Raw genomic sequence first — 20,476 nt, forward strand, 5'->3', positions numbered from 1 at the left:
ATATCAATGACAAAAACAGAGAAACTGAACGCCAGAACCCATCCATGATTTCGTTTCCGAACCGAACCAACGCTCTATGATCCGGGTAAACAAGACAAAGGAATTAATAATAGGGGAAATCAAACAAAAGAAAAAAAAGATAAGAAAAAACAGCAAGGAAGTATTCATAATTACAAATCGTTTCGAGGATAAGGGATGCTGATCGCTGAGGTGTCCGTGCCGGGCACTCGCTCGCATATGTTTTCTTTTTCTTTGGAAGCCGTGCGATGATAGTGTTGATGAAGGTTCGATCGAGTGTTCCTTGAATGATTGCTGTTTCGATTTCAGCTGGTCTGTGGGGTAAGACAAGGCTGCACTTTGCGTAACAGGTGCTCTTTTGTGACTCCAAGATTCGCGAGTCGAGATTGGTGGAAGTTGGCATCGGAGTTCTTTTTATAGAGAGTTTCATTATTGGTCGGCTTGGTTTCGATGCACGTTTGCGCAGGTCGACTCGGAGACACAGGCTGAAATCGAACAGGTCACCGCGAAGTGTGATTGACGTGCATGCGATTGAATTATTAATTGCGAGGTTGGGGGATAAGTGTGGAAATCACAGGGACCAGCTGGAGTTCTTATTCTCGCCCGCCGCTTCGTAATGCACTGGTGCATAGTTCATTTGTTGTGGCATGGGCCATGATTGTGACTGGTAGTGTAGAGCCTGGTTGAGCGAGTTAGTTTTGCAAAATGGAGAACCAAGGCCTGGGAATGTCTTACTGGATGGATCAGGCTGTCGGGAATCGACATGGGAACCATGTTAGCCGGGGCCACGTTGTTGTTGCTGTTGTTGTCATGACGATCCCAGCCATCGAGTGTTGCGTGCATAGAGACCGGAGATGATGTCAATTCAGAGTCGATGACCGGGTCTGGATATGAGTCGACAACGCCAGGCGGGGTAGATGAAACGGAGGAACCGGAGTATGAGGGAACAGAGTACGTTGTGCCGTCCGAAGATGGAGACGAGCAGGCTTCGGGTGTTGAGTAAAATCGGGTTTCTTCCGTGGGCTCTTGAATACGAGGAGCAGACATAATATGTGTCTGGTGTTCTGAAGGCATCTCCATTGAGTTCCATAGTATCCCGTCAATCGCGAGTTCGGGGTGGATTGCTGTTGCCTTGGGAATTGGGTTCTGAGGTTGTGGCATAGCCATATATGGCGCTTGGTCTGGGGAAACCATGGTGTATCTGGGGACGTATTGCTCGACAGAGGATCTAGCAGGTGGGTGACGTTCCCATTGCGCTGAAGAATCCATCTGAGCTTCAAGTTCACTGCAGTCATTCGTTAGTATTGTTGGCACGACCTCCACCAAAGAGCTGCAGGAGACATACTGTCGTTCCATGTGTCGTGCAAGTAAATCGGGACGGTGGAATGATTTCTTGCAGCCAGTTTGAGTGCACCGGTAGAGGGCCTCGGGGTTGTGGTTGAGCTCATGGCGCCTACAATGGCAAGGTCAGTTATAAGAGCAATGGATAGAGTAAGATAGGATCACTTACCTCTTGTGTTCGGCGCGCGTGAAAACTTTCTGGCATCCTGGATATTCACAGGCGTGGACGCGCTTCCCTTTCTTTGCTTTGCTGATGCGATGGGTGGTGGGAGTGTAGGTGATTGGGAGAGGAATCTCCGAGGGGGCAGTGGTTCGAGGCATGGCGTCGAGAAGAGGTCTGAGGACCAACAGAGTGAGACGGAAGGAAGCTTGGAAAGGTTGGTTTGTTTGTTGGGAGAAGGTTGGTATGGCAAAGGGAATAAAAGGAAGAGAGAAGAGTGCAGTGAGTGCTGAGCGTTGGATGGAGGTGGAGTGATCGGGAAGGATCAAAGGATTGGCGATTGGGTCCAAGATATAGTTTTAGGACTCCTTCGAAGATGATCGCATGGAATGACAACTGGATGCTTGCCAGGTACAGAAAGGTAAGGAAATTATAGCAAGCTGCAGCAGCTGGTCTAATATGTGGAGACGGGATGAGATGAGGGAGGGCGAGCCAGGGTCACCCAGGTGGGCTGTGTGAAGCACGACTAGCGAAGATCAGATACAGCTTTGGCAAAGGTGAGGTCAGACACTGCTGGGCCTGGATAAGAATGGGTCGAAAAAAGAAACGAGAAATCCTGAAACGGCGGAATGGTGGCGGTACTGCACGGAGTACTGTCTTTCTGAAGAGTCGAGTTGTTGTTGTGTACACAGCACAGACAGACTAGCAGTAGTACACAGCAGGGAAACAGAGTCAGAGCAGGCAGGCACAGGCAAACATGCGAAAGGAAGATGGAGGATGGGAGGCTAGCAGTCCAGTTCGCTCTGGGATATAATAATAAAATAAGATTGTCATGAAGAAAGCGTTTAGGAGCACCAAGGAGTTGGTGGTCTATCAGTCTGCAGAGTGATCGTCAGAGGGAGCCTGGGCTTCGCCGCTACAGCCACCAAGCACTACGGGACGGCGTCGGGAAAATCAAGGTAAATTTACAAAAATAAAATGGAGAAAATCAAAAACGAAAATGACTTTCCCACTTCCAGTTCCCAGAGATTAAGGAAGCTTCAAGAGTCAGAGCATGAACCAGCCAATCCGCCGTCTCGGCCGGTGCGGCTGAGGCGCAATCAAAGACGGGGAAAGTAAAAAAGCGCAGGCGCTGTATGGAGAATTATTTTTAATTACTTTCCACGCTACTGGCGTTCTTGACAGGGGTCTGACTTCAACGGCTGTCTGTTGGCTTTTCCGCCGTGCTAATTTGTCACTAGGCCGGCGAGCAGACGTGCAGGAGGGCTGGCTGTTGGTCCCAGTGTTGGGTCCTGCGCGTAAGAACTAGCCGTTTTCGGCCGGCGCTGCTGGCCGTCTGAGGCTATTCCCATGCGCTGGGTTGGCTCCCCCGCCTGCCTCATGGCGAAACCATGGGTTGCACAACCACGAGGTCCTTTTGCATGCTGAATTGAGGCCGCAAATTCCAAATCAAACTCGCCGCCAACCGGAACCCGGACCCAGATGCAAGGGGGGAGCAGCGTGCGGGCTGGCCTGGGGGAGCGACAATTCCAATTACTCGCGAACCCTGGTTGCCCACGAGCTGGGACTGACAAACTGTTGGTTTCCTAGCCCTGCTGATTGGCTTGTCCCGGCGCTGGAGCACTGAGTCGTAAATTTTTAGCCTAACCTGCTAGCCACGATTAGTCCGGTGGGTCCAATTGGGACTGTGGAGAGTGGGCACAGGACTCGAGAAATTGACGCCTGACTTGGTGAAGCCGTCACGCCGGGGAGAAAGGCCAGGACGACGTGAGGCTTGCCCACTACGTCCTGCCCGCATGATGAGCCTGCCCGCATGCCAGACAGACACTGCCATCAGCAGTGGGCGATGAGGCCTAAGAATAACACTTACAATCAGATCGTTGCTGCATGAAGAGCCCGTGGGTGTTATTTTTATCGATATCAGATCGAGGCGACTTTTCCCGACATCTGAACCAGAACTAAACTAACATGTCATTGTTGATCGTCCGAAGTCCGAATCCGATGCCCGGATGGTGGTGGTTGCAGGTTGACGCTGGACTCTGGAACTGGGCTCTGGAGACTCGCGGGCGGGTCAGCCTCGTCTTGGCAGGCAGACTCGAGATCGGCCACTGTTCCGATCATCCAACACTCTGACCCAGACTTGACCGTGACATCCCAAGTCTCACTCTTCCAACTCCAAGTCCGCTCCAAGCTCCGATGAAGGAACACGAGCACCGGTGTCCAACGCGCGATAAGCACTCTACATCCTTCCCCCCGTTCCTGCAGTCGTAACTTTTGAGTTGAAGCATCAACACAAATCTTGAAACTGCTCGTACCCTATTGATGCCAAAACCTTGTTTAAATGAGCCAAACTCTCTACCCTCTGTTAAATTGCTAAATTCTCGGTTGGTCGCTCCGGCGTTCTCCCTCAGGGCTTCGGCTTCGAGGCGTGATCGAGTTCCACGGTGGTGGTGACAGCCCTGTGGGTCGATTGGCGCCTCAGGCTGCAACCGCAAGGCTCACTCGCCAACTCGCCAATCTCAACTCACTCATCCTCAACGAAGGAACAACGACCCTGTCCTGATCTCATCAGTGTTTCATCTCCCTCACTCTCTTCCTTCCCCCTGCATGTCCATCATTCCATCGTGCTTCCATTTGCGTTCCAAGCCTGATCTCCTTTCCTCTTCCCCTCGCTTGCATCAAGCTGTCAGTGGTCATTGGTCTCTCGCGAAGCGAGGAAGAAGAAACTAACTCACTGCGTTCTAACCTCTGGGCCTTAGCGAACATAGCACCAAACTTGCCCTAGCTGGTTGGACTAAGGATCCTCCCTTCCACTGCTCGACCCCTTTCTGGGGAAACTTTTCCGGAAGCTAGTCGATACCCACCGTTAAGGCCGATCCATACCATGCCGGCTCCTCCGCTAACCACGTCTCCAACGTCCAAGTGCCCTGTGCCCCGTCCGTCCCGCCGGCGTCCTCTGTAGTCTGTCCAGACTTGAGAAATCGAGACTTGACCAGGATGCCCGGCGGATCCCGAACCTCCCATCAGGACCATCCCCTCTTCGACCTCAACTGATATTGAGAACTTAATCTTCCATCTGCAGATCATTCCTGTTTCATGCGCCGCCACTACAGTCACCGGTATCCAGTTACTCAGTTCTCCTCCCCTCTTCCACGACCATGAGCTAACGTTACAGGCCTATTACAAAACGGGTGTAGCTCAATGCGTCATTAAACGTTGGTTTGCAAATCGCTTGGTCTTCGACCCTGGTCCTTCGAAGTTCCCAGTACTGGGGAGTCAAGTTCTCACAGTCTCACTTTTCACTTTCCAGTTTTCACACGCCGATCAATTCCAACTCAGTCAGACATTGTTCTTTTTCTTTTTCTTAAGGCCATATGTCAAGGCACCTGCGATGGCGAGTTGGCAGCCTGCAGACATCCACGAGACATTAGCTTCGTAACCATCACGTGGAATGAATACTCGCAGGAGAGTAGCCGATAAGACCACAGTATACACCTGCTGCCTCTGTGGAACTGCTCTAACGTGACAACAAAAAGTCGACGGTCGCGCCGGTGGGGACTACAGAGGCAGGAGCAGAAAGGCATTCCCCTGAATGTTCCTCCCATGAATATTCCGTACAAATGGTATCGATAATGTCAAAATCAGCCGTACTCCAACAATAATAATTCAGTCATGTCATGCCACAAAAATTCCCTTCTGCAATAATGGAAGCCGTTCCTGCCATGGATGAGCTGAGAATTACCTTGTTTCGTTTCGTGCCGAGTGACCGAGTCGTCATCATCATCCTTCATCAACACGGCAGACGTGAGGGAGCGTATCGTGCGGAGTAATAATAAGAACCTTTCTTATGATCACCCCTTCACAACGTGGCCTTGTGACACTTCAAATCTCTCCTTACTCTCCCGTCTGCATGAGAAATGAACAATGGGGAATCGCCTGTCAGCCTTTCACTGGTTGTCAGAAGTAATCTTTTCACCGCACATGGAACCCAACCTCAAGGACCTCACCATGCACGCACTAGCTGTTCCTAGCCTAATGCATATCCAACAATTGGATTCAATTACAATTGGTCCATTCATCAACAAACCAGAGATCATCCTTTCCTCGACGAGCGCGGTGCTTTGCCGGAAATTGGGGTTTGGCTGACATTGTTCGTTCTGCAGTCTAAAACTCAAGCTGCAGACAACATGACTACAGACTGCAGAGCTATTCTTATCCTCTCACTCGGGCGTACTGCACTAAACACATTGAAACCCAGGTTGTCACTGTCTTCTGGCGTTCCTGATTGATCACCCTCGATCTTGTGAAGCAGCCTGGTCTTACCTTTTGGCGTACCAAACCTCTGGCTGAGGATCCACGATTTAACAGAACTCTGGAAATTCCGGAGGAGCTCTCCGGGTTTCAAACACTACTGACGGCTGGATACTAGTCTCTTGGACAAACGAACGGCAATATCAGAATAATAATTCTCCTTCCTCAGGCATAAAAATACTCATTATGGATTGGATCGTAGTCCGATACGTCCTGGGTAGATCCAGAACAATGCGATGGAGCATGAAGCACTTCTTAACGCTAACGCGAACAATCCGATTTGATGGGTGCCATATTACGTTGGTCGATCAGTGGGAGGAGGATTAGTATGATCCACGCTCGAAATTCTTGCTGACAGCAACCAGTAAGAAGCATTTCGGGAACAACATCAACCCAACACTGTTGGTGAACAGTTTTTACAATTCTTTTTCCCACTAACTAGCAGGAGCTCTCACGGCCACGTTGTGATAATAATAGATGAGTCCGCGTTCTCATGGCCGGGTCGCAGGCTCGCAGCATGCAAGGGTCGCAAAACCTGAAACACCCCTGTGTTCCCGAGTACTAGTCTTGCTGCGCCCTGCAGTCAGTCAAACTTCTCCAACAAAACTCGAATCTGCCTTGCCTTAGGCTCCCCCAAGCTTCAGGGCTGTGTGCTTATGTAACGCCAATCATCGCGTGCTTGACTCGCTCACTCGACGAGTCGACGGATCGTTTTGATTATGCCAATCCTTCAGCTGCAGGACGTTCACGCTTCATCGGCAATTTCACCCCCTAATTGGTGGGCATGGAAAACAATCTGTTCAATCATATTATCTTCAGTCATCACTTCCTTCAGGCATTATCACATACGGAGTATAATGGAAGCGTCTTTGAATTGTCTATCTTGTTGGTGCCTGATCGTCTGGCAGACTTACTACTTACTGCTTGCTTGGCACAGCTCCCCATCAGCCTCAGGAAATCTTGGAGTTCCTCGCCCCTCTAACGACTTCCCAAACCCCACCGATGGGATGTCAACGACTCAGCAAGAGATGGGAAGTTGGGAACCTCGAGTCGGACGAACAAGCAGGCCTCAGATTGGCTTGACTTGTCCCGCAGAACCACTCGGGCTTTTGCTGGACTGCGCTAACCAAATGCTAAATAAGCCATATCCACAATTACCCACCGGGAGCACCTGACAAAAAACGAATTGAATTTCTGAGTTTCGATCATCCAAAGCCCCTCTTAAGCTCGGGCCAGTGAGCTACTGATCCGGACTCCGGACTTCGTGTCCTTGTCCGTGTCTCACGGAGCCCGGAGCAGGGAGGACGACATCAAGCAACAAAAAGCCCGGAGCTCCGTTGAAGGTCATAGATCTTCGTCTTGAGAACTCCTTCTATCGAGTCAAGTGGGACCCGTATACGCCGTCAAGAAGGTTCGCTTGAACCATGCTTCGCTTGTCTGTTCTGGACTCTGGGATTCAACAAGTTCGCAGGCTCTTGCTCCTTCGCTCTTGACAGCGCCCGACAAATGAAGTAACCTTTCAGCCGAAGATGAGCGCGGTCCCAGCTGCTAGCATTGCTTCTCGCTTCGTCCTTCTCGTTTAACGGTTACTGTTCGGGACCAAATAAGCTAGGCGGCATTTCCGCCTCCTTAACTCTTGACTCGTTTGAGAGCGGGATCATCTCTCCGGGATTTGCTGATCCAACTCTTATTCCAGCCATGTTGGGTCAACCCGTTGTTGGATCCAAATTCCAACCCGCAGATGAGAATCCACCTCAGTCCTCAATGCGGCAAGGCAACGAAAACATACTTCTGATTTGGTATGGTGTTCACTTCGGTTGACAGTTCCCTTTCCTTCGTGAGTCTTTTTGAGCTCCAGATCATTGCGGAGATCATACTCTAGAGCTCTCGTCACCAACGGAAAGACATCGTGGATTTGCGGCCCTCTAATTCAAACCGACAAATCAGCGTCTTCGCCGTTGCGTGTTCATGTCGTGTTCTTCAACTGAATGCATAAACTTCGGAAATTTTCTGTGGCACTGGCTTCCCTTGCAACACATACTTCTCAGAAGAAGTTACCCCTGAAGTTCTTGAATTGTAGCGACCCCTGTGTCGAGCACTCAAGCTATCCCAATATTGAATAGTCATGCTTTGAGCAGGGCCCTCCCGCTAGTTGACGATCTGCGTATTCCTGGCGCCCTGCACTTGGGTCAACAGCCGACCGTACTATCTTCACAGATTGGTATGCCGCGGTATTCTATCAGCCTCGGGTCCGAGCTTGTCTTGAATGTCGGACCAAGCATATCCAAAGATATGGAACGCAGTGCATGCATGTCGCATGGACTCTGTCGTTGCTCTATGATCAATGACAAATATTTCATCAGCTTACCACGCTCCTGGAACTTGGCCAACCCACGGTAGCATTTGCCGACGGATTTATCGAAGGATTCCAATCCTAGTCAAATGATGGAACGCCCATCAATGCATGGTACCTGCTCAGGAAATCCGTAGTTCTGCGAATCCCGCTCATCACCAATCTGAGGATGCATGAGTTAGTGGCAAGCATATTAATCCCGCACGTGTTTTTTCGCCAATCGTTCTACACCATCTCCAGACACGCTTGTTAGTACTTTGTTCAACTATATTGTTCCGGTAATAATAATAACACATCAGCTCGCCTGTGAATGGACAGTACTCATTAATTCGGCGCCCCGACGGATGTCAGTTGTCAAATGCACCGGGCTACAGATAACCTTTCGGTGTCTTTGAACCGGCGTCTTCAATCCATCCCCCACGAAATGATGGCGCTTGACTATCTTTCCCCGTTCCTACTTGCGAGCCATTCATGAAAAAAGCCGGTTGGAGACGGTGGCAATTTTTGCTGCCGAGAGTCTAGACAGTTACGTTGTCGTTCAAAGTGGCACCCAGTCAACCAGTTTACTCCATGGTGACATCCGCTCCATCCTTCACAGTCTGGTATGAGAGTCGTGGCTCAATCTCAGGTTATGTTGCAGAAAGCCTGGCCTGAATGTCCTGGATCATGTCCAATAAGCTTATGAGGTTCGCCAACACTTACCAACATAACCAACATTTCCCATTTGCCATGACGTATAATTGTTGGATTTCTGCAGCGTGGTGATGGCCCATCATCTATAATGAACCAAATTATGCCCCCCACCGTTGGCAAACGCCCAGTCCTTCGTCTTATGAAAACGTCACGCCCTGCACAAGGGATCAATCGTCGATAGACCATGCTCCGTTGGTGTTGGCAGGAGCGCATGGCCGGACTATGGGAAACGAATGCGGAGTTTAGTCTAAACTCCAGCCATAATAATCCAAGGCAAATTAACCCCTCCAAACGCCATCGATATGAAGTCAGCGGCGGGCTGAAGATCAGCAACTATTGCAGTGCGTTTCAGTCTTCACTGCAGGAGCAATCAGGTCATCTTCGACTGGGTTTCAGATCAGAGAGAAACGCACGTTGCTGCTGCACATTGCAGGGCTCACTTGGCATGTTGGCTCGCGCTCCATCTCACACACCATCGGCTCTGTCGAGGATATTTCCATTATTGTCTGCATGGCTGCATCCTTCGCACTCTGAACCCCCCTGCCTCCCGAAGTCCTGATGATCCCCCACCCCAACTCAATAGTCAATCTGGCTTGCTCTCACCCCCGTTAAACCCGTTCACAATAATTATCACCGTAGAATGAAGCCCGATCTAGTACTCTTATAATGCATATACTAACAACGGCAACAACACGGATGTCAAACATCTGTTTATCCCAGTCAGGTATGACGGTTTACTCTTATTTCCCATCAACCCCCCCTCTAGCGGTCTAACTTGCTCTAGAAATGGCACCATATGAGCATACGCAAGACGTTTCCAACAGCGGATGACCACGGATCGAGAACTAGCTTCGCTGCAACCTGAACTTTGCAAGCGTGATGCCCAGCACCGCGATGGACCGCTCTACGCGCCAATGGCTACACGAGACGAAGCGCCATCACGAGCGGCGCATCGAGGAGAAACGTGTCGGGGTTTTCAAATGCCCGTCTCGCCTTTTCCAGGTCTTTACATAGGCCCGAGCCCTACTACACCACGTCTACACTGGGCGTCAGCGGTTGAGGATACAAGAGGCTGGTATACAGGCTTCTCTGATGAAACTGCTCAACCTGAAGTTATCGAGACCTTCTTGGTATTCACTACAATTTGGTGTTGACGCTGTCACTGTACAGCCATGCACTGACTAACCCAACGTAGGATCCCAGAGCCTTCGAAACCCGGACTACCTAGTACTCGAAGCATCTACAGCCACGCAGTAGACTTGCCCTAGTTCTGTGAGAAACGTGATATGTTCCGCTTTCCAGGCACCAAGTATACCATCCACTTGCCGGCGCCTGGCAGTATATTATGATATATATACCCTCGATATTCGTGGCAAGATGTCCACAGCAAAGGGTGTCGTCGAACTCCTTCCTGTTCTTACTTAGATCAAGTCGTGATTTCCCCTCCCAGTGGCCAGCAAGTAGGCACAGGCCGCCCTGAACTGGACAGAAAACATTTCCGATTATATCAATCAGTTCTCCGTAGATTGCTTGAGGAACCTTGGAGAATCGCAGCGTCGCCGCGCCGCTGTTGGCGCGGGATGCCGACCATACGTCAAGCTCGGGCCTGGAGGAAACATACTCGCATATGCAAATGCAAACACATGCAGATGCCGTCAATGCGTACCTTACTAGAGCGCCCCATAGGGTGGCCTTAGGTTCCGATATACATCAATGCATAATTGCAATATCCTCCCTGTGTCAGACGTTGTCTGATTCCCGCACTATGCTAAAGCCAGCGATCTTTGAATTTATAAATATACATTCCTGCTGCGTATTGGCTATGCAAGGAATACGTATGGTAAGATAGTTGCAAGCGCTGTTACGTTTGTTGGTAGACGGAATTAATTTGTTGGTAACGCCGCTGGGCCTGAAATATGCTTCGTGCTGGAATATATATATTTATATGTAGATATAAGAGAGAACACTACGAACGCGATGTAATTCACAATTCCTCTTACCCAGAGTTCTATACAGACTAGTGTGCTCAGCATATATATATATATATAATGCACATTGAAGTATCGAAATGGTAGATCCTACCCTTCGACTAAAAAACCCATTGGTGCTATTAGCCGTCTTTCTATATTGCATAATATACCGAGATGAAGAAACTCCATTCTGTGCACTTGGTATTTGTGCTCTTCCTATACATGTACACGAAGCGGCCGACGAATGGTCCCGGCATGAATCGACGGACGAGTAGGTGCCAAATGGATACAACTAACCACATGATGTCCACAATAGAATAGCTTCTGGCAATGTACTTGCTGTCTACGTCGCTAGAGTTAGATTTTCACCTTTAGCCTGGTCAAATATGCGTACCTTCATCTGGTAAATATGTTGTATATAGCTCTTAGTGACTGTAAGATAGTACGTAGTCAACGAGGCAAGTAGACAGTATTATCTTTTGTTCTGAATGCCCGGTGCCAAGCTCGTTGAATTGCCACATTCTTCACTCGCAAATTACGGCTGCTAGACGGTGGAGGTGTGTTTAACAGCACTGCATGGTATATACGACAGGACTTCAAAGACCAAGGAACGAAGTGATATCATACAATATGAAGCAACATGAGAACAAGTGGATGCTTCTCAGTTCAAAAACATACACGATAACAAAATAGATATGGGATATTTTGGATCAGAAAATGGCCCAACCAGTGCCCAAACGCCTTCAAAAAGTCAAAGATCCCTGATGCCGCGGCGTCACCCACTATCCTAGACCAAGATCCTTAGGTGCCGCTCTGGATTGGATCCCACCGGGGACCCTTTCACCAAAGACCGCAACTCGCTGATGGGTGGCTTATGGACGTAAGTTTGGAACGAATTAATATTTGACCAGTTAAGGCAGGTCGTGTTCGTCAAGGTAGAAAGCCAGAGGCAAAGGTCAATCGTCAAGAGTTCGCAAGGATAATCGATGGTATACTTTAGGTATAACACTAGTAGTTCCGGTCGGGGTTTGTCACCTGCAAGATCCGACGAGAGAAGTCTCGGTCATCGTCGATACTGCCATTGCTCTGGCGCCTCTGAGCCATGAAATCACCATCGAAACGAGAATCGGCCGCGGAGTCTCGAGACACGGGCTTGCCGAATTGCTCGACGTTGCTCATTTCGCGCATTCTTTGGTCACCCGGGTGGCGGTTCTTGAAACGCCAGAGGAAGAAACCGGCACCGACAAGTGCGGCAAACCCAACTACACCAATGACAACACCGGCAGCAATGGAAGCGGTGTTGGGTCCTCCCTTCTTATCGGAGTCATCGTCTGACGAGCCTTCGGCAGTCGCCATCTCGACATCCCCAGCAGTGGGGCTAGAACCACCCGTATCCGTCGCAGACGAACCGTTGCTTGTTGACGAAGTGTTGTTGGAGGTGGATGATGAATCCGAATAGTACGCGACGTTTTCCTTATAATTGGTGAGGTAGACTGAATATGCGTCCGATCCACCGCCTACAAGAGAAGAGAGAAGTTAGTTGTTGTCTAGTGATCCGCAAATGGAAGAGGGTCTTACACTTGACCATGGGCCAGGCGGCACACGGCGTGTCGCATGAATCGTCCGACTCCTTGCTCGATTTCGCGGGAATCAGATCACCGCAGAGACAGTGGTCTTTGTTGTGCAGGCCAAAGACAGCCTTGCCCTCGCCGTAACAAAGGTTCATGCAGTATCCGTTACTTTGGTACTGATAGCTGCCCTTGTCCTCAAGGGGTTTTGAGCTCGAGAAGCAGCCGATATATGTTTGCTCTGCGGCGGCGGCAACCGATGAGCTTTCGGCGAGAAGAAGGACGGCGGTCGCAAAGACCGAAGAGAATGTGAAGGGCCTCATCTTGTAGTGTGGGAAAACAAGTTATTGGGCTGCTGGAGATACAACTGAGGCGGCGGTTGCTTTCAAATTAGGTTGTTCAACGAAGGATGGGGGACGGCCGGCGCAACCCTTTCAATCGTCGAGGTAGTATTGTAGTAAGACGGAAGATCAAGATAGCGAGAGAAGCGAGTTGGAGGATCTAGGTAAATTTTTCGTGCGACAGTGTTCCTGGAGAAGCGGTATCTGGTGGGGATCGAGTGTTTCAAACGTCCCGTTCGGATGGAGCTCTCAACGGTCGCTGATAGTCGGCCACAATAAGGGGGGCGGCGTTGGGGTTGATGAGGTGCTTGAGATGTATATCGATGGACTTGAGACTCGAACAACAGTCGGACTCGAAGAGTGTCCCTGGGCGACCGAACGTAAGATGTCCCTGGACCCAAACAAATCAGGGGTCAATACGACCAAACGAGAGTCGGCAAAACAGCCAGCAACCCAAAAGGTGCTGATAACCAAACAAGAACGGAGGAAATAAACGAGCGTGCCCTTCAGTCGATCGAACAACTGCAAGGAAGGAGAATCGATGGAAAGGGAGAGAAGAGAGTGACTGGAGGAGTGAATGAGAGAGTGATGGAGTGGTGGATGCTGCACCTGCACTGGCTGCGGCCCCGTGAGTCCCTTGTCCCTGGCAGGCGGTACCGTACCGTACCAGTATCTATTGAACTCTACCGTGCTTTACTATGGGTTCCGGACGGCTGCGACGGGTCGTTACCTTGGGATGTGCAACTCTGGTAATTTTGCGTCCCGCGCACCAGTGTTTGCTGGCCCAATCAGCAGCCGAGATATTTCGAGATCGCTTCGACATTTCTCCTTTGGGCCACCTCGCCCGTCGCTCATCCCGATGGGGAATAGGTCGCGACTGTGACGAATTTCGCTGTGGCCTTGGTTTGATGACACGAGGGGGACTGTGTCTCGTCTTGACGACACTCCATTCCAAGCGACGGAGTCTATCCCTTGGCTGCTTTGCCAGAAGCCCAGGACACTTGCGCTCCCGTTGACAACTTGACTGTGTCTCAGTTGCAGGTAGCCGAGATAAAAATCCCACAAAAGACATCTTACGCGGCCTCGAAGACTAACCGGGGCAACCACTACGTCCATGTCTCAACCGCCCGTCCAGAGCGCGCCACTAATGCAAAAGACTGTGCCAGTCTGCAAGGACAACTGCAGGAGGACCAAATGTGCTGTTTGCCCTGTTGTCAGTTGAAGAGTCAGCGCGTCGCCAGGTCAGGCCCTTTTTGATCCTGAGGTGCACATGCAAGCCAATGACAGAGAGATGATGTGCATCCGACCCAGTCATCACGCAGCCATCAACGCCGAGATTGGAGGGAAGCGCCGTGGGTTTGACGTCGATCACTTTGAATTGTTTGCCCCAGTTTCCCAGGCCAATTCAAAAACACAGGGGACACGCTGACATGCTGATTATTCGCCTCTCTCTCATCGAGCGAATGTGATAAAAGTGCATACTTATCCTTGAATCGACGTCATTTTTTTTGACCCAGGAATGCGCAGAGAAGATTCCATGGCTCTGCGTTGGTTCCGCGGCCGATCCCGACCTGCGGTCCCTTGGAACGCCAGGCACGGACACAGTCACGTGTGGAGCCATATCGCGGGCTCTGATCGCTTGATACCATTTCCTTTCCTGACACCTGGGGAAGGATCGTTTCCATATGAAACACGTCAGTTACACCATTATTGAAGGTGATATGAGTCTTTCCTTGAACCGCCGTAGGGTTCAAGGTTCGCTACTATAATTTCCGGTCTCATCCGACTCGCTTCCAATGCCCAGCGAAATTACCCGAACCAGGCACGACTACGGAATATAGGGAACCTAATAATGCTATGCCCGGTGAAGGACCACCGGCTTCCCATTCCTTTGACACTAGGGTTAGGTACTACGCACGGCTTCGAGCACAGCCCTCAACATAATGTTTCAGTATTCGGCTCCTGATGAATATTCAGACTAGTCCGGAGTTTTGTTGTCATCACCGTTCATCGATGAGGGACTAGCACTAGCAACGTTTCCTAAACCGAAGAGTCGTATAGGTACTATGTGTAGGTGGATGATAACTAGGACTCCTAAGAACGCATCGTAGCGCGCCATATGTAGGTATTTCATTGATATAAACATTAGAAAGTTATTTGGTTTGAATAATGATATCTACTCGTGTCCATGAGAAACTGAGCATGCCTTGGATCTGTTAACTACCTAGGCACCTATAATAATAATGTCTTTTTCCCCCCTCTCCTTTTCTTTTAGGTATAAACATACACGACGCAACGAGTCAACCGCTTAGTCCAAAGGAGCCCCGTTCGTGCAGGTCATGCCATTCGTTTTCGGCCACGTTATCTCCAAGGAGTGATTTGTATTTCTCTTGTTGCGCTCCCACCCAATCGTATATAGGTATTCTCATGATACATATCTAGTTAGCAACGTGTTTCATGAAATTCTTTATCTGTTTACGGCTTCGGGATACGCAGGGTCTTGCTGACCATGAGGCACCCGTGCAGTACAAAGAGCAGAACGATGGGGTGGAACTCGAATAGCGTGCCCTGGGCAGCAAGACCCAGCGGGATATCTTCCAAAATCCATTCTTGCGATACCCAGTATGCCATCAATCCAACAATACCCAATGTGGTAGGAATCGGTGTACCCTCGAAGTATTTCGACTTGCCGGTCTTGTCTTTAGGAAGGACCGCGGCGGTCACATTGAAACGAGCGAGACGCGTTAAGCCGCAGAGTACGAAGAATGTAAGGAATAGGTGATCGAGAGTGGTTCGGATTCCAAGTGCGAACGCAGCTGCCGCGGGGGCCATACCGAAGGAAATCTAAAGAACAGCCGTTTAGTTGTCTGCGCTATCAGCGGGATTAATAGACCTACAAGGTCTGCCAGGGAATCCAATTCTTGCCCCATGAGCGACGACTTCTTCCTCCATCTTGCAATCCTCCCGTCCATGAAATCGAAAAAGAGGCCGAAAGGCATAAACCCGAGAGCGGCCCAGATGGCGCCATGGTCATGGGGATCACCAAGGCAGTAGCGCAGAGATGAAAAGACGGACATTACTGTAGCGAACCGGTTAGTGGTCATTCGTAGATATCTCAAGGTTGGTAGTCGAACTTGCCTCCGCAGAATCCTAGAGATCATGGTCAGTACGGATAAATTCCACCAAAAAGATTAGCGACTGTTCCTTACCATTGAGTTCAGTTACGAGATCCGCCAGATGTAGGGCCCTAGTATATGAATACCAATAAGCATCTGTCCCCGCCGATCAACGGATTCCGGGGAGACTAACTTGACCATACTGAAGTGACCAGCATCCGAGCCCAAAAGCATCTTCTGCTTTTCCTGGCCTATGTAATGCCATTAGTAAACCTCTAAATAGCACTCAGCATGCAGGTCCAACATACCTCCATCAGCGATCGTTGAGCCACCGCTGTTTGTAGACGAGCTCGCGGGCATGGCGGAGGTCCTTCGAGACATGCTCATTCGAGGAAAGGCGAGCAAAAAAAGGTTATAAGCAAAAGATAAAAGTCTGGAATGCAGTATAAATGATTGATGCTTAGGTAGAAAGCAGATTCAGGTTGGCAATCGCAGTTTGGATGAGGATGTGTTGACGCTTCACGTGCAGAGGTCTCGCTTCTTTTCAGGCTTTACGCAGTGCGACGAGACGTCATCCATGATTGTTCGCTGCTGCGCCACACCCAGCCACATTTTGTCAAAGCGTTTTGTTGAACGATTGAGATCCTCCATGACTGCTAGGTATATGAACAATACCAACGCATAATTATTAATAGGCTCGTAAGAGTATTTTCCAACTGGGGAACGGGATTTATTGGCTGTAATCCGCATAGACAATTCGCTCGACCGTCGATGATCTACTGCTCAACTGATCTTCAGCAAGCACATCATGGAGAAGACTCATATCACATTACAGAATTCGAAGCACAATACTATCAATTTTTTCTCTGACCATAGTCAAAATTAGGTCGACATAAAATCCCGTGTTCCCAAAACGCCGTAATAAGACAGGACGAGGTAATGACAGACAGGCCCAGGCTGTCCATGGTCTAACGCCGGAAGCCACCACCACCACGAGGTGCTCCTCGGCCACCTCCTCTTCCACCGAATCCACCACCGAATCCACCACTACCACCGCGGAATCCACCTCCACCACGAGGGCCACCGCGTCCTCTCGGGGCACCACCGCGACCGCGGGGAGCGCCAAAGCCACCACCGAATCCACGACCACCACCGCGGCCGCCACGGCCGCCACCACGAGCTCCGACTGCCTTCTTGGGCTTGGAACCTAGGGAAGTTGTTAGAAATGAGCACATTTTGCGATGTCGGAAGACCTGAAGGTTTACCTGGAGGAGGCTTAGGCTTGGGAAGGAACCTATTATAGCTGGTTAGCGGCTAGTTTCCTGATTCGGATATTGGGATGCATACTTCTCAATCGGAAGGAGCTTGTCGCCGCCGATGAAGACCTTGTCGCCGGGCTTGAACGAGGCCGCGACGATTCCTTCCTGGGGCTTGATGGTGAAATATACTTGGTTGATGGGACCTAGGACTTCGTCGATTTTGCCAATGGGAGTCTATCAAAAGAAATTTGTTAGTTAAATTGCCTCGGATCGCCATTTTCCCGTATCGTACCTTGTTCTCCAAATAGATGGGGGCGTTGAAGTAGGGAATCTTGGGGTTGATAGATTCGCAAACCATCTCGCCTTCACAAGCATGCATGAAAGTACCCATCTCTAATAGCGCATTAGCGAAATATTCCTTCAAGGCGGTTTCAGTATGAAAATTCACCTAGTACTTGATCTGGGGGTCCGTAAGACTGCTGGAAACCTCCCCGGCCTATCCAAGAAAAAATTTGTTAGCTTTGAGCAAAACCCATCTCCGACATCAATTGCGACTTTTGCTCACCTCCACGGCCACCGAAACCTCCGCCACGGCCGGAAAAGCCACCACGACCGCCTCCGCGAAATGACATTTTGATGTTGTAGTTGTTCTTGTCGACCTGCTGCGGACTGATCGCGGAGAAGTTTTCAAACGGTGGGAACCTCGAAAGGGTAAAGTGTCGCTAGCCGCAGGGCAGTTTAAAATCACGTGCTCCACCGCCTTCCGGATAATTCACAGATTGAAGTCTAGAGGTTTGAGTCACGGAAGAAACATTTGTCGCTGCGAGAATTCCTCGATTTCCGCTGTTCACCTTCCCAGATCTTTGGCCAGTGTTGAGGAGTACGACTATGGCTTCCGACGGCCCCAAGGACTTGCCTGTTAGGCCCGCCGCTGAGGCGAAATCTGGCAGTGAGTCCTATACCTACCCCGCCGAATGCTCCTAGAGCCCCTCCTGACTAGGCCGTTACTCTAGGTGCCGATTCGCTTCCGGATTTTATGATCGAGCGAAACAACCTGTTTGAGCAACTATGGCAGGAGCATCTCGAAGAAGTCAAAAACAAGCCCCATTCCGAAATCAATGTCACACTTAGCCTCGGTGACGGAAATACCTCTGTTATCCCCGCGAAGGCTTGGGAAACCACCCCAGCACAGCTGCTTAAGCACGTCCCCAAAGAAGTGAGCGCCGAAATCGTTATTTCAAAGGTTGATGGTCAACTCTGGGATCTGGGTCGCCCATTGGAGGGCGAATGTACGGTGTCTTATGTTCCCTTCAGCGACCCAGAGGGTAGGGAGGTTTTCTGGCACTCAAGCGCTCACTGTCTGGGTGAAGCTTGCGAATGCGAGTATGGGTGTCTCCTTTCTCACGGGCCGCCTACCCCTCAAGGTTTCTTCTACGACATGGCCATGCCTGATAGGTAAGCATTTCGTCCACTCAATTGCGCCTGCGCTTTTCCAGTGGTTACTAATATCTTTCACAGCCGTGTTGTTAAAGAGACAGATTGGAAGGTCCTTGACAACAGAGCGTCTAAGATTTTCAAGGAGAAGCAGAGTTTCGACCGCCTGGAGGTTACCAAGGAGAACCTCAAGAAGATGTTTGCGTACAGCAAGTACAAGCTGCACTATATTGACAAGCTTGTGACTGGAGAGAAGAGCACCGTTTACCGATGCGGTACGCTAGTCGATCTCTGCAGGGGGCCTCATATCCAGAGCACTGGCAAGGTCAAGACCTTCAAGATCATGCAGGTTAGTGGTACCCGGCGAGTTAACTGTGTTGGTCTGGTATACTGATTCTCTCGTAGAACTCCTCCGCCTACTTCCTGGGTGACCAGAGCAACGATTCCCTACAGCGTATCCGTGGTGTTGCTTTCCCTGATAAGAAACAGATGCAGGAGCACCTTAAGTTCTTGGAGGAGGCCGAAAAGCGTAACCATTTGAGGATCGCCAAAGAGCAAGAGCTTTTCTTCTTCGACGAAGCATCACCCGGTTGCCCGTTCCTACTCCCCAACGGTGTTAGAATTTTCAATGCCCTCCAGTCCCTCCTACGTTCGGAGTACCGCAAGCGCGGATACCAAGAAGTGCAGACACCAAACATGTATGATGTTGGTTTATGGAAGACATCTGGCCACTGGGCTCATTACAAAGACGACATGTTCAAGCTTGACGTTGAAAAGAGGGAATGGGGTCTCAAGCCCATGAACTGTCCTGGTCACTTCCTTCTCTTTGGCCACCGTGAGCGAAGCTACAGAGAGCTTCCGATGCGAATTGCGGATTTCGGTGTCTTGCACAGAAACGAGGCATCAGGAGCGCTGCACGGTCTTACCCGTGTTCGGAAGTTCCAGCAAGATGATACCCACATTTTCTGTACCCAGGATCAGGTGCGTATTTTCTTTAGATCCCTAATCAGTTCTCTCGAAGTCCTAGTACTAATATCATCAAGATTGTGTCGGAAATTGAAGGTCTTTTCGACTTCCTCCAGTGTATTTACGGGCTCTTCGGTTTCACCTTCAAGCTGAAGCTCTCTACTCGCCCCGAGAAGTACCTCGGTGAGCTCGAGACGTGGAACTACGCGGAAGAGCAACTTAAAAAGGCCTTGACCAAGTTCAAGGGTGATGACTGGATCATCGACGAAGGTGATGGTGCATTCTACGGCCCCAAGATCGATATTACGATTGCCGATGCTCTCAACAGAGAGTTCCAGTGTGCTACTATCCAGCTTGACTACCAGGCACCCCTCAACTTCAAGCTCGAATACATGACTGGCGAAAAGAGCCAGGCCGCCGCTCAAGAAGAGGAGAAGAAGGAGGCAGACCCCAAGTCTAATGAGCCCGGCCCAGGCCGTGCCCGCCCCGTTGTCATCCACCGTGCCATCATTGGCAGTTTCGAGCGATTCTTGGGTATCATCACTGAGCACTTTGGCGGAAAGTGGCCGTTCTGGATCAGCCCCCGCCAGGTCTTGATTGTGCCTGTCATGCCTGCGGTATACGACTATGCCCAGGAGGTGCAGCAGATTCTGCAGGATGACAAGCTCTACGTTGACGTTGACGTCAGTGGAAACACTCTCCAGAAGAAGATCCGCACTGGTCAATTAGCTCAGTACAACTTCATTCTGGTTGTTGGCGCGGAAGAGAAGGAGGGCAAGTCGGTCAACATCCGCAACCGTGATGACACGGCCACTCAGGGCAGAGGTGTTGTGATTCCTCTTGACGAAGCCCGGCAGAAGTTCCGGGTTCTGCGTAAGGAGCGTAGATTGAACAACACCATCTAAACGGTATGAGTCCTATGTTGCATCGGTGTTCTTTGGGTGTT

At 50.3% G+C, this 20,476-nt stretch overlaps 6 protein-coding genes across 6 annotated transcripts; 1 reads left to right on the plus strand and 5 right to left on the minus strand.

Annotated features, from left to right (window-relative positions):
- Window positions 1-589: 589 nt before the first annotated feature.
- ASPVEDRAFT_53435 (C2H2-type zinc finger protein) lies at window positions 590-1,680 on the minus strand (the record flags this gene model as incomplete). The annotated part of the gene is made up of 4 exons (XM_040814792.1): window positions 590-697; window positions 754-1,303; window positions 1,364-1,471; window positions 1,529-1,680. The coding sequence occupies 4 exons, from the start codon at window positions 1,678-1,680 to the stop codon at window positions 590-592; spliced, it is 918 nt and encodes a 305-aa protein (XP_040668595.1).
- Window positions 1,681-11,854: 10,174 nt separating this feature from the next.
- Window positions 11,855-12,737, minus strand: ASPVEDRAFT_84309 (uncharacterized protein; the record flags this gene model as incomplete). Its single annotated transcript, XM_040817522.1, has 2 exons — window positions 11,855-12,363; window positions 12,425-12,737. 2 exons carry the CDS (start codon window positions 12,735-12,737, stop codon window positions 11,855-11,857), a joined length of 822 nt encoding a protein of 273 aa, XP_040668596.1.
- A 133-nt stretch (window positions 12,738-12,870) lies between these two features.
- ASPVEDRAFT_697848 (uncharacterized protein) lies at window positions 12,871-14,015 on the minus strand. The gene is made up of 2 exons (XM_040816038.1): window positions 13,486-14,015; window positions 12,871-13,146 (listed from the first exon to the last, which is right to left on the minus strand). Exons 1-2 carry the CDS (start codon window positions 13,869-13,871, stop codon window positions 13,005-13,007), a joined length of 528 nt encoding a protein of 175 aa, XP_040668597.1. The 5' UTR covers window positions 13,872-14,015; the 3' UTR covers window positions 12,871-13,004.
- Window positions 14,016-14,865: 850 nt separating this feature from the next.
- Window positions 14,866-16,395, minus strand: ASPVEDRAFT_42356 (CDP-diacylglycerol-serine O-phosphatidyltransferase). Its single transcript, XM_040812571.1, has 6 exons — window positions 16,180-16,395; window positions 16,065-16,122; window positions 15,965-16,002; window positions 15,894-15,905; window positions 15,653-15,834; window positions 14,866-15,599 (listed from the first exon to the last, which is right to left on the minus strand). The coding sequence occupies exons 1-6, from the start codon at window positions 16,229-16,231 to the stop codon at window positions 15,231-15,233; spliced, it is 711 nt and encodes a 236-aa protein (XP_040668598.1). The 5' UTR covers window positions 16,232-16,395; the 3' UTR covers window positions 14,866-15,230.
- Window positions 16,396-16,930: 535 nt separating this feature from the next.
- ASPVEDRAFT_698210 (H/ACA ribonucleoprotein complex subunit GAR1/NAF1) lies at window positions 16,931-17,902 on the minus strand. The gene is made up of 5 exons (XM_040816041.1): window positions 17,696-17,902; window positions 17,579-17,626; window positions 17,423-17,523; window positions 17,137-17,364; window positions 16,931-17,078 (listed from the first exon to the last, which is right to left on the minus strand). The coding sequence occupies exons 1-4, from the start codon at window positions 17,760-17,762 to the stop codon at window positions 17,179-17,181; spliced, it is 402 nt and encodes a 133-aa protein (XP_040668599.1). The 5' UTR covers window positions 17,763-17,902; the 3' UTR covers window positions 16,931-17,078; window positions 17,137-17,178.
- Window positions 17,903-18,018: 116 nt separating this feature from the next.
- On the plus strand, window positions 18,019-20,435 carry ASPVEDRAFT_132119 (threonine--tRNA ligase THS1; the record flags this gene model as incomplete). Its single annotated transcript, XM_040806888.1, has 5 exons — window positions 18,019-18,079; window positions 18,144-18,585; window positions 18,649-18,913; window positions 18,970-19,545; window positions 19,608-20,435. The coding sequence occupies 5 exons, from the start codon at window positions 18,019-18,021 to the stop codon at window positions 20,433-20,435; spliced, it is 2,172 nt and encodes a 723-aa protein (XP_040668600.1).
- Between the last annotated feature and the right edge of the window lie 41 nt (window positions 20,436-20,476).

Source organism: Aspergillus versicolor (genome assembly GCF_001890125.1).
Source record: "Aspergillus versicolor CBS 583.65 unplaced genomic scaffold ASPVEscaffold_5, whole genome shotgun sequence".
NCBI lineage: Eukaryota > Fungi > Ascomycota > Eurotiomycetes > Eurotiales > Aspergillaceae > Aspergillus > Aspergillus versicolor.